The 13,021-nt window shown below is 44.2% G+C and overlaps 1 protein-coding gene across 2 annotated transcripts in view; it reads right to left on the reverse strand.

Moving 5' to 3' along the window:
* Window positions 1–2: 2 nt before the first annotated feature.
* The window catches only part of mars1 (methionyl-tRNA synthetase 1), a gene marked incomplete at its 5' end in the record, with an annotated part of 23,995 nt that continues 10,976 nt past the window's right edge, over window positions 3–13,021 (reverse strand). The window contains 11 exons of one of the 2 annotated variants that reach the window (XM_080548734.1): window positions 3–1,624; window positions 2,591–2,794; window positions 4,733–4,936; window positions 5,692–5,775; window positions 6,585–6,656; window positions 7,202–7,397; window positions 8,933–9,037; window positions 10,678–10,809; window positions 11,717–11,930; window positions 12,286–12,403; window positions 12,603–12,698. In XM_080548734.1, coding sequence (XP_080404860.1) covers window positions 1,472–1,624; window positions 2,591–2,794; window positions 4,733–4,936; window positions 5,692–5,775; window positions 6,585–6,656; window positions 7,202–7,397; window positions 8,933–9,037; window positions 10,678–10,809; window positions 11,717–11,930; window positions 12,286–12,403; window positions 12,603–12,698 — 1,578 coding nt within the window. In that variant the 3' untranslated portion in view covers window positions 3–1,471. The remainder of the gene's footprint in view (window positions 1,625–2,590; window positions 2,795–4,732; window positions 4,937–5,691; window positions 5,776–6,584; window positions 6,657–7,201; window positions 7,398–8,932; window positions 9,038–10,677; window positions 10,810–11,716; window positions 11,931–12,285; window positions 12,404–12,602; window positions 12,699–13,021) is intronic. The other variant, XM_080548735.1, reaches the window with a different exon arrangement.

A 13,021-nucleotide genomic window follows, 5' to 3' on the forward strand; every position in this document is an offset into this window, starting at 1 on the left:
TGACCATGAAATGCATTTTTGAAACAAAGAGCAGAGAAGAACCAAAGATATGTATTTCTAGAAGAAAGTGAAAGCAGTAAGGAAAGACAAGTGTGATGATGACGAGCAAAGAAGGAAGTCAAGGAAAGCGATAGAGGAGGAGGAGGAGCTGTAGCATTGCGGCAAAATGGAGAGAGGGTGACAGCGCACGTTATGGAAACGGAGAGCGGGGCCTGATAGGGAAAAATCACGCGACGCTTCCGAAGTGAGGTTTTTAGATAAGCGTAACGTTAACGTCAATCATGAACCCCGTCAAAAGAGTTGTTATGGTTTACCGTTGTGAGCGGGTTGGTATTTTGAGCGGACAGAAGAGAGAGGAACACAGAAAGAGGAACACAGAAAGAGGAGTGCATTTCATTGTCAACACTTTCCCTCGCCTAGCCAGCTGCTAAATTGTCATAGATACAGTAACCTTTTCATACAGAAATATGAGAAAAATATTGTTCAGGAAAGTTTGAAAGTTCTTAGCACAGTGAGTATGAGGGAATGGTCATTGGTTAACTCCAATTCCTACTTTTATATTGCGGTTTACGTGGGAGAGTGTGTGTGTGTGAGTATTAAGATATAGCAATTAGGTGCGGTTGTACTTTATCTATGCTGATCTTTTTCTACCAAATGGAATTAAGCGGTACTTATATTCACCCGATTCTTCTCTACCTTGATTCAATGCTATTTTTATATAATAATCTTGTATTATAGCCAATTATACAGTAATATAAACGTATCAATATTAATTTCTCGACATTTTAATAGAACATATACTGTCAAGGTCAAGGTTTATTTGTAACCAATTGCATGGTTTATTTATTTTACCACACGAAACGTTGTATTTCGTTTATGTACTGTATTTGTACATTGGTGTCATTTTTTCATCGACAATAAAAAATTGTAATATATGTCGGGTCTCTTGTAATGCTTATTTGAGTGTTCTTGTGTCATTTCACAAATTAGAATTTAGGGAGGCATAATTTGTCGCGTTCCAAAATGAGAGTTTTAATTTTAGAAACCGACAAATTTAAAAAGACAATTTCTTCATGGCAGATAGAGTACAGACAGTGTTCGCAAAAGATTGTTGGTAGCAAAAATTACATTTCAATAACGGGGTACGGGGGGATATGAAAGAATAAACATGACGTGTTCCTATAGCAGCATATCCAGCCCTACCGCCGCCCACTGCCTTGTATGGCCCAGTGACACATAGAGTAGGCTCAGCTGCCAGCAGAAGAGGGAAACACTCTCGCTGACACTCTGCAGCTCTCCCGTTCCCCCTGCCTGCCTCCAGCGTGTATAGTAGTGTGTATACAGTAGGGCCTCCTAGCCAACGCCGTGTTGACGGAGGTCCAGTCACAGATGTGTCCTCCTAAATGACTCTTAACTCCCTCAGTTCCCCCCGACCCCCACTGGTCTCTCTCTTCCTCTGCCTGGTCTGCTCTCACTGCTTCTTGGCCTTGGTGGGGGTGGGCTGCTCGGGGGTCTTCCCCTCCGCCAGGGCCAGCTGTTTCTTCAGGTCCAGGAGTTTGGCCACCTCCGCTGTGACCGCCGCCTTCTCTGCCTTCTGGGCCTTGAGGGACCGGACCTTCTCCCCCTGGACAGACAAGAGGACAGACAAGAGGACGGACAAGAGGACAGACAAGAGGACAGACAAGAGGACAGACAAGAGGACAGACAAGAGGACAGACAAGAGGACGGACAAGAGGACAGACAGTGTGATAACACACCAGGTAGGAAATCATCCATCCATCCATTCATTCATCCATCCATCCATCCATCCATCCATCCATCCATCCATCCATCCAACAGGTCCACAGTGACGACAGAGACAGTTGTAATTGACTTTGAGTTTCGTTCCATAACGCTATATCTCCATAAGCAAAAGAGAATTGTAAAATGTAAATAATCAAGATTGATCACAACTTCAAGAATATGATTATTAAAGGATGTCAGCAAATAACATCCTGTAGCTGCTACTCCATTTATAATAAAGGGTTTTCATATCATGACAAATAATTGTATCATTCATAAAATCATGCTTTTTTTTTTAATGGTGGATATAGGGTTCTGTAATGAAACCCTTCAACGACACCAGGTGGTAAATCATCTATCACATAACGGTCAACATCTCCTCGTCATCCTACATCTGTCCCGATTAGATGTTTCAATTAGTGTTTCAACGTGTTATTATTTGTGTAGTTGTAATATTACTATTATTATTATTATTAATACTTAATAATGTATCATAGAAATACCAATCGTCACCTTCTTAAAATAATGTCTCAAGTCACTTTTGAGGAAAATTATGTTTTTGCCTAACTATCATATACCGTATTCTAGATTTGGTTCAGTTTATTCTGTTTTTCGCAAAACTTTAAAATATGACTTACGCCATTATTTTAAGAAGGTGACGAAATGATATAAGAGAGAATAATATGAATATGAAATATATAAGAGAGAATAATATGAATATGAAACTAATATACATTTGTGCTCTCGTTAGCTTGTTGCTACTACATGTACATGGTGGAGATGAACAATAACCCAGCCTCTCTCTGACCTGCTCTGCTACAGACTGTGTGAGCTGCTTGGCTTTCTCAGGGTCTGGTCCGTTGACGCCCCCCCCAGTGACGGGGGCTGAGGTGGGCTTGGCGTCGGCCTCCGCCAGGGCCAGCTGTTTCTTCAGGTCCAGGAGTTTGGCCACCTCCGCTGTGACCACCGCCTTCTCTGCCTTCTGGGCCTTGAGGGACCGGACCTTCTCCCCCTGGACAGACAAGAGGACAGACAAGAGGACAGACAAGAGGACAGACAAGAGGACAGACAAGAGGACAGACAAGAGGACAGACAAGAGGACAGACAAGAGGACGGACAAGAGGACAGACAGTGTGATGACACACCAGGTAGGAAATCATTCATCCATCCATCCATCCATCCATCCATCCATTCATTCATCCATTCATTCATTCATTCATTCATTCATTCATTAGATCCACAGTGACGACAGACACCGTTGTAATTGACTTTGAGCTTCATTCCATAATGCTATATCTCCATAAGCCAAAAACTTTATTTTTTTTAAATAATCAAGATCGATTACAACTTCAAGAATATGATTATTATTCTAGATTTTTAAATTATTATTCTAGTAATTTTTTCTGAGTGAGGCAGTCCCACTCATATTTTTCTTTTTATTGTGATAGAGACAGTAGAGATCTGTCCTCTGGGGGTTGTGGGCACATTTTTTCATATGATTTGGGAGTGTCCAGAGGTTACAGAGTTCTGGGTAATGGTCGCTTCTAAACTTTCTGCTCTGCTCTCTGTGACTATACCCCCTTCTCCTTCTGTTTTGATCCTCAATGATCTTTCCCTGTTACCCCTCCCTCAAACTAAAAAACGCATTCTGTTTGCTGGTCTGACGGCAGCAAAGAAAATGGTTGCCACGCGTTGGAAGCCTCCACATTGACTTTCATTTAAACAATGGGTTTTACGTTTTTTGGATGTTGTTTATTTGGAACTTATGCATGGTGCTAAAGAGGCAAATATTAATTTGTGGATATCCACAGCTGTCGATCTTAAAAATCTTTTGAGTTGAGTGTAGGTTATCACAATTGTAATTGACTGTTGTCCTCTGGTCCCTGGGGTGGGAGGGTGGGTGGGGGTTATTTTATTTACTTTCTTTTTTGTTTTGGGTCCCGACTTGTAGTGTATGTCCCTAATACCTAGATAGCTATATTGTAATTTGTGTGTTGTGGTGCGGTCGTATGGGTTGTTGCAGGATGTGGTCTTGTTGTCTTGTTTTGTTATTATGTGTGTTTTAAAAGAAAATAAAGAAACATTTGATCACAAAAAAGATCGATCACAACTTCAAGAATATTATTATTATAATATATTTTTTTTTAAGTATTTTTTTTCTGAGTGAGGCAGTCCCACTCATATTCGTCTTTTTATTGTGATAGAGACAGTAGAGATCAACAGGAAGGATGGGTGAGAGAGGGAGAGAGAGAGAGGGGATGACATGCAGGATATGTCCGCGGCCGGAATCAAACCGGGAACCCTGCGGTTACATGGTCGACGGCTTAGCGTGTTACACTACCAAGCGGCCCAATAATATGATTATTAAAGGATGTAAGCAAATAACATCCTGTAGCTACTGTCCATTTATAACAAAGGGCTTTCATGTCATGACAAAATTAATTTCATATAAGTGAATTTACTTTTTTTTAAAAATGTGTTTTTAAATGATGGATATAGGGTTCTGTAATGAACCAGGTGATAAATCAACTATCACATAAAGGTCAACATCTCCTCCATGTCATCCTAAATCTTAATAACTACTGTCCCAATTAGTGTTTCAACGTGTTATTATTTGTGTAGTTGGAATATGAGTATTAATATTATTCTTTAAAAAAGTCCCACTCATATTTTTGTTTTCATTGCGATAGAGACAGTAGAGATTTGACAGGAAGGATGGGTGAGAGAGAGAAGGGATGACATGCAGGATATGTCCGCGGCCGAATCGAACCCGGGAACCCTGCGATTACATGGTTGACGGCTTAGTATTAATATTATGAATACTTAACAATAGTAATACAAATGATACAAGAGAGAATAATATGAAACTAATATACATTTGTGCTCTCGTTAGCTTGTTGCTACTACATGTACATGGTGGAGATGAACAATAACCCAGCCTCTCTCTGACCTGCTCTGCTACAGACTGTGTGAGCTGCTTGGCTTTCTCAGGGTCTGGTCCGTTGACGCCCCCCCCAGTGACGGGGGCTGAGGTGGGCTTGGCGTCGGCCTCCGCCAGGGCCAGCTGTTTCTTCAGGTCCAGGAGTTTGGCCACCTCCGCTGTGACCACCGCCTTCTCTGCCTTCTGGGCCTTGAGGGACCGGACCTTCTCCCCCTGGACAGACAAGAGGACAGACAAGAGGACAGACAAGAGGACAGACAAGAGGACAGACAAGAGGACAGACAAGAGGACAGACAAGAGGACAGACAGTGTGATGACACACCAGGTAGGAAATCATCCATCCATCCATCCATCCATCCATCCGACACTTGTCGTTACGCTATACAGGATATACATTTGCACTTTTGGATTTTCTGTTACGTTTATAATTAGAGTGCCTAAAAGCAGCATCCACACACTAAAATCTGTGCAAAAATCTTTGTTTATTGCGAGCTTTCGGTCATAGACCTTCTTCAGGCATATTACGTTTATAATTAAGAATAAAAATAAGAATCAAGATTGAACTCCAAGAATATGATTATTACTTAAACAAATCACGTAAAAAAAATACTATAGCTACTGTCCTTTCAAATCATATCATAACGTTTTTATTTATGTCATGACAGAAATCATTTTATAGAAGAGAAAGTTAATTTAAAATTAACATTTAACATTAAGTTACATTTTTATAATAATTTTTATCACATAAAGGGTCAATGTCTCATCCGTGTCATCCTACATCTTAACAACTCCTACTGTCCGACACGGTCTAGCAGTGTTTCAACAGGTTATTTTTAGTGTAGTAGTTTGAATATTGTAATAACTGATGCACTGAATTCAGCTTGCTGCTGCTGCATATACATGGTGGAGATCGACAATAAAACAGTCTCTCTCTCTCCCCCCGCCCTCTCTCTCTCTCTCTCTCTCACCTGTTCTGCTACAGAGTGTGTGAGCTGCTTGACTGTCTGGAGGTCAGCTCCGGTGGGGACCCCCCCAGCAGCAGGGGTCTTTACCTAGATTAGAGAGATGGGCGACCAGGTGGAGACGGGGGAGGAGGAGAGGAAGAGAGGAAGAGAGAGGAGGGGAGAGGCAATCAAATGTTACAATGTATTCTCCGACAGTCTCTGAATTCCAGCGCTGTATTTCACTCTAATTATCATAATATATTAGTAATGAACGTTACATTATGTATAAATAATTCACATGTATGTTGTGAATCATGTATTATTCACACAATTATGCCGTACACACAATGTATGTACATCACACCATGTTATGAAGCAATAAAAAAAAAGAAAAAAAAGAAATCACACAGTGGAATTTTTTATTTATTGCGGCGCATCTAAAATGTGAGTTGTGTGGTTAGCGGAGACATTTGCCAGCGCTACGCGCAAAGCTGACACACAGCCGAGAATACCTGCTCTGTACCCTGCTCTTCTGGCTGGAGGGAGGGAGGGAGGGAGGGATGGAGGAGAGGATTTAGAGAGGCACGGAGCTGCTGTCTACACAGCTAACGTAGGAGATTACCACTGACGGCACAATAGGGGCTGCTTGGCATTTAATATCACGGCTAAGCCACTTGTAAAAACATAAATGAATATATATATATATATATTTATTTCGGGCCGGTTTCCCAGACACTCTTTTAAACCTAATCCTAATCCTAGACTAAAAGGCTTCATCGTCAATGAAGATCTTCTATTGAAAATGGTATTTAGTCCAGGACTAGGTTGAATCTATGTCCGGGAAACCGGCTCATAGCAGTGTAATTTTTTGTTAATAATCTTTGATTGAGTGACTGCTTGGCGGATGGGACACTGACCTGCTGACCGCCGAACCTCTTCTTCAGAGCCTCGATCTGATCCGCTTCCAGCTTCTGGAACAGCGGACTGACCTACGGAGGAGAGGAGAGGTGGTGAGACAGATCATGGACATTCCCTGACAACAGAATGACCTGCACCTGCGTCGACCCAAATTCCATCACACAAGATGATTTAAAATCTAGAAATGTACTGTATACTCTTTTTTTTTTTTTTAAGTTATTTTTCCTGAGTGGGGCAGTCCCACTCATATTTTTCATTTTATTGACAGATATAGTAGAGCTTTAGACAGGAAGGATGGGTGAGAGAGAGAGGAGGGATGACATGCAGGATACGTCCCCGGCCGGAATCGAACCGGCTATCCTTTAACGTGATAGGGGTGTCCAGCCCTAAATAAATCCTTCTGTCCAACAGTAAAATCGTTTTTTGTGAAACACAAGATACCTATCTGCCGGAAAATGGACTGATGGAATAATTTCATGATTGATTTCTAGACTCATTTATGACTGCTTTATCATTTCTTATTGTATATATGCCCTAAAGGACGGCTTAACTTAACAAATGTCCCTGCGGAGAACGGATTAAAAAAAGACCAGGAGTACGAGGAGGAGTGTCTGACCGTGCCGATGGGGTGCCCGGCCGTGAGGGCGCAGACGAAGCTGCCCGCGCCCTGCAGCATGGTGCCCGTGCACGCCTCCGGGGCGTTCAGCTGCTGCCGGATGGTCTGGCTGGTGGTGGGCATGTAGGGCTGCAGCATCACAGACAGCAGACACGCCACGTTCACCGACACGCCCGTCACTGTGCCCGCTCGCTGCCTGGGGAGGGGGGTGATACATCATTATAAATCTGCCAATCTCAATTGTCGAGCGAGGAGCAAGCATACCGGTTACATCATTATGGCAATTACGGCGATATGTGATTTACGTGATGTATGTATGTGATGTACGTGACAAATACTGTTTGGATCAGACTGTTCGTGACGTTAGAATTATAAGGTTCTATCTATAGTTTTTTACATAATCTGATCCATTAGGTGTTTATTAATGCCTGTGTGGTGTTATTTTAAAAATGTTGACATTTTTGAGTTAGTAATTCATAAAATACAAAGGTTCCATCTCACAAAACATAATGGAATGTAAAAACTTTGACGCTCAATATCTCTGAACTGCCCTAAACGGAGATAGAACCGTATCATTCTAAGCTCACGAGTTGCTATTGTTCGTACACTGCTCCCACAAGTGACGTTCAATAAAGCTTTTGTGATACAAAACCTGTGTAACTGTTGTAAACCTGACAAAGACACAGTGTTAGTCAAAATATCACTAGCTTTTTATTAAAAAGATCATTAGTGGGAAGAGCGGTCGTGAGCTGACAAATTCATTGTACTGATTATTATTACTATTGACTACTAAGCTCCTGTGCTTGTCGATAGTAATAATCCTGTGCAAAACTCCTGCGCTCGACGTGTGTCAAATATTCTCTTTCCTTCAGTACTCCCTAACAACAGATGAAACAACTGATCATTGATCACTCACCGGACATTTTTATTAGGAATACTAATACTGGGTAGAGACCTCCCTTTGCTCTCCATACAGCCTCAATTCTCTTTGTGGCATTGATTCCACAAGAATGTTGGAAACATTCCTTTGAGATTCTGGTCCATGATGACATGATTGCATCATGCGATTCCTGCATATGTTTTCCAAGCTGTGAATCTCCCGTTTCGAGTGGGATTCAGGACTAGGAAGGACCACTGAAGAACACTGAACTCATTGTCATGTTCATGAAACCAGTTGGAGATGACTTTTGCTTTGTGACATGGTGCATTATCATGCTGGAAGTAGCCGTTAGAAGATGGGGTACATTGTGTCCAGGAAGGGATGCACATGGTCAGCACCAATACTCAAATAGGTGGCCTGGGGTGGTCCAGTGGTCTAGCACCACGGTCTACAGTGCACACACATGCCCATGTCGGCCGACACCAAATATGAGTGGGACTGCCCCACTCAGAAAAAATAACCTTAAAAAAACTATACTCAAATAGTATGTGGCATTCAAGTGACGATTGATTTATATTAACGGGCCCAAAGCGTGCCAAGAAAACACCCACTCCATCACACCACCAGACTGTTGACAGTTGTACAGGTGATCCTAACAAAGTGCTCAGTGAGTGGATATGCATTATGTATTTTAATATGATATGATTTTATAATAATATTAATTATATAAAATGATAATGTTGTATATCTGAGGTGTGTATATTATGTATAACACATGTGGAGACAGTGTGCTTCCCTGGATCGATCAATCAATCAATACATAAATGCTAGATTAAAGATGTCGAACTCACCTGTCTGTGTCGTCGCCTTTGATCTTCTTCCAAGGTTCGTTGACCTGGATGTACTGGTTGCCGTGGCGAGAGATGTTCAGAATACACTTCAGGGCGTCACGGATTCTGAGGAGTGGACAGTTCAGAGAGGATTGGTTGGTGTGTGTGTGTGTGTGTGTGTGTGTGTGTGTGTGTGTGTGTGTGTGTGTGTGCAGTTCCAGTCCAAAGGGGATTATCCAAATGAGGTTGAGGCTGAACTTTGAGTGCGGGCCATACTTATGAAAGTGTGTGTGTATGTGTGTGTGTGTGTGTGTGTATGTCTTCCCACAGCTGATCACTCTGTTTCTCATTCTTTTCTAAAAAAAACACTGCACTCGATGAGGACATTGTCATATTCACAACCAAGGCCAGATTACAAGTCCTTCCTACCAGACTCAACCTCTCTATTTGGTTTCCTTCCACTCAGGTTCCTCATTGCTTGCACCACACCACAGAACAGGTTACAGAAACACTATCACACATCTTGAATGGCTGTTATGTTTACAAAGGAATGTATATAGCACGTCATGACAGAATTGTGAGCCTTATAGTAAAGGACATATCACTCCACTTCCCAGTTACAGTGAAAATGTATACACATGCTTGTGTCAATGCATCTATGTTCAATTTCTGTAATGACCAATGTCACTTTTCACAGTTGTCTGCTAACACACCAGACGTTGTTGTTGTTAATGAAGAGTCCAGAGAGGTGTCTGTATTAGAGGTAGCGTGCACCTTTGATATAAGCCTAGAGGAAGCCTTCATGACTAAGGTCATGAAATACCAGCAGCTTGTAGATACCATCTCAGAGCTAGGCTATAGGTGTACGCTATTAGTCTTTATATTTGGCAGTCTTGGACATGTGCACAGATTGGTTGTCAGAGGACTACGTCTACTGGGAATGTCCAAGGGAAAAGCAAAAAGGCTCAGCAAGTATTGCTCTGTCTCTGCGATTATTGGCAGCCGCCATATATGGCGGAGACGGTGTTACTTGTACCCGTGAGTCTTGTCCTGTTGTATGTGAAAGACATTGTCCATGTCTGTTTGTGAATGCATCCCATCTGTGCCTTCAGTATTTGTGTCCCTGTATACTTGTTTCTATGTGGACATAAATAAATGATTAAAATGTGTGTGTGTGTGTTGTAGGGGAATATTTGGCAATGCCTGTGATTGCCAGTCAGACTGTCTGGGACGATTAACACACTTGACGACCCCGACCTGATAGACAACGAAAACCAGTTTTCTCTACGAGAAACTTGACATTGGCTAGACGACAGACACATTTAAATGATCACAAAGACCTGATTGCTCTGTTCTCTTAACGTACACCTCGACCAGGCCGAGCAATTTAACGCCAGACCAGACCAGTTCCTGGCCTTTGTGTTTCCTTCCCCACCTTTGTGTCTCTAGCATCATGTGACCCCCCTCCTCATTACAGATGCAGACAGGAAATCTCTGTGATTGGCTTGTACCTTATCTGAGGGCGTGACTATTACCTGTACATAAAAAAATCCCTGTTATCTGTCTTGAGCTCACTTTTCTGAGAACGTTTGACTGTCAGACCTTGTCTGTCACGTTTGTAAACTGTTTTCCTCGCATTTGAAGACGCCAGACGGCCTTCGTCTCTTTTCTATTCAGATACTTCGATCATTCCATCACAGTGTGTGTGTGTGTGTGTGTGTGCGCGTGTGTGTGTGTGTGTGTGTGTCTGAGTGTGTGTGTCTTACTTGACTTTGTCCATGTACTGGAGGTACTGTCTCAGCTCCAGGCCCACCTGCGCCAGCAGCCTCTGGTCCTCCTGCTGCAGCTCCATGGCGGGGACACGGTTCTCAAAGAACTTACTGACAAACATCCCCGCTCTAGGGGAGAGAGGGAGGGAGGGAGGGAGAGGGGAAGGGGGGGAGGGAGGGAGGGAGGGAGAGAGAGGGGAAGGGGGGGAGGGAGGGAGGGAGGGCGAGAGGGAGGGAGGGAGAGAGAGGGGAAGGGGGGAGGGAGGGAGGGAGAGGGGGAGGGAGAGGGGGAGGGAGAGAGGGAGGGAGAGAGGGAGGGAAGGGGGGGAGGGAGGGAGGGAGAGAGAGAGAGGGGAAGGGGGGGAGGGAGGGAGGGAGGGAGAGAGGGAGAGGGGGAGGGGGGAGGGAGGGAGGGAGGGAGAGAGGGAGAGGGGGAGGGAGAGAGAGGGGGAGGGAGGGAGGGAGAGGGGGAGGGAGAGGGGGAGGGAGAGAGAGGGGGAGGGAGGGAGGGAGAGGGAGGGAGGGAGAGAGAGGGGAAGGGGGGGAGGGAGAGAGAGGGGAAGGAGAAATCACTTTTACTCGACTTCAGCACATAAATGCTTATAAATGATTCATATCCCGGTTGAAAGATTCAAACGGGCTATTCTGCTAGAACACGGTGACGCAGACCTTTCTATGTATATCCTACACGTATGGACATATTTAGATGGGTCTGTATATAAACGGGGCTCTCCTTCTAAGTAGGTCAGAGTTCCCGGTCCTGTACGGCTCAGTGGTCAGACCACGGGAAGGTTGTGGGTTCGATTCCCGCTGGTATCGTACATACTGGAAAAATACGTCGTTGTGCACTCGCTGTACTGGAAGTTGCTTTGGATACAGGTGTATAGAATAGATGATGATTCTTATTCTTATTAGCCCAGGGGGGTATTCCATCAACGTCGCTAAAGGAAAATCTAGGCTTATTTTGAAATGTCTCAAGAGATATCCCCAGATACTGGAATAACCCCCCCACCCCCTCCCCCCCCGGATGACTGACCTGTTGATGAAGTTGCCCAGGTTGTTGAGCAGCTCAGAGTTGTTCTTCAGCGCCATGTCGGCCCAGGAGAAGGCGGAGTCCTGGCCCTCGGGCCGCATGTACAGCAGGTAGAAGCGCCAGACGTCGGAGGGGATGCCCGTGTCCTGCGCCATGTCGCCGAACACGCCCACGCCGCGGCTCTTGGAGAACTTGGTCTCCTCGTAGTTCAGGTACTCTGAGAGGGACAGGGACAGGGACAGGGACAGACACAGACACACACACACACACACACACAGAGAGAGAGAAACATACACACACACACACGCACACACACACAGAGCACGATAAGTAGGACGCAAAAAACACCACGTCTGATTTTATTTTTGGGGGTACGGTGCCTCATACAAAGCAATGTGTTATTTTTCTACGCTGACTTTTAGCTGACTGCTAGGAAAAAAAGTCTTCCTTCGTGTGCTGCGTTCTACAGTAAGTGAGGTCTTTTGTTTTTCCAAAACAGTGGCTTTAAATCTCGACGCGGTGGTCTGGAGTGAGAACATGATTACACAGCAGGAGAGAGGGGGGGTAGTTACCCGTGGCAACGAGGTGGTTGACCAGCGTGTAGTTGTCCTGAGCTCCCAGCAGGGAACAGGGGAACACCACGCTGTGGAACGGCACGTTGTCCTTGGCCATGAAGTTATACAGCTCCACCTAGTGGCGGGAACACGACATGACACTGTCTGACCTCATCCATTAGGCTTAGATCATCCTATGGGTGAGATCATCTTTCCAAGAGGATCCTCCTGTCCCCGTCCCCCCCCACCCTCCCCCCCACAAGAGCTGACTCCCCGATGTTTAAGAGAGAGATGAGTCACTGGATGAGCTCATCGTCTGGCTGGTTGACACCCACCTGCTCAGGGTTCTTCCACCACTTCTCCCATTGGTCGGTGTAGTTAGCTGTGATTGACAGGTAGCCAATGGGGGCGTCGAACCACACGTAAAACACCTTGGAGAGGGAAGAAGAGGAGGACCGTCAACACACATCTGTGTGTATGTGTGTGTTACCGGTTTTTTTCGCCACCAATAATCGATGAGCAATATCTTCCGATATACTACCGATCAAATAATAGCCTAATACTAATAGGCTAATAAAAAAAACACGAAAATGAGTGTAGAAGAGACATTTAACATTTAGAACATTCGATAAAGCGAGGCCTTAGACCTAAATGTTAAGAGCCTTTTAAAAAAAATCTCCACAAACCTTTGGATAGGCTGGCCGAGTTGAGTCTGTACATTCTGCAGTCTACAATATGCTAGGGCAGAACGCTT

The sequence above is a fragment of the Nansenia antarctica genome (assembly GCF_963989245.1).
Source record: "Nansenia antarctica genome assembly, chromosome: 18".
In the NCBI taxonomy this organism is placed as follows: domain Eukaryota; kingdom Metazoa; phylum Chordata; class Actinopteri; order Argentiniformes; family Microstomatidae; genus Nansenia; species Nansenia antarctica.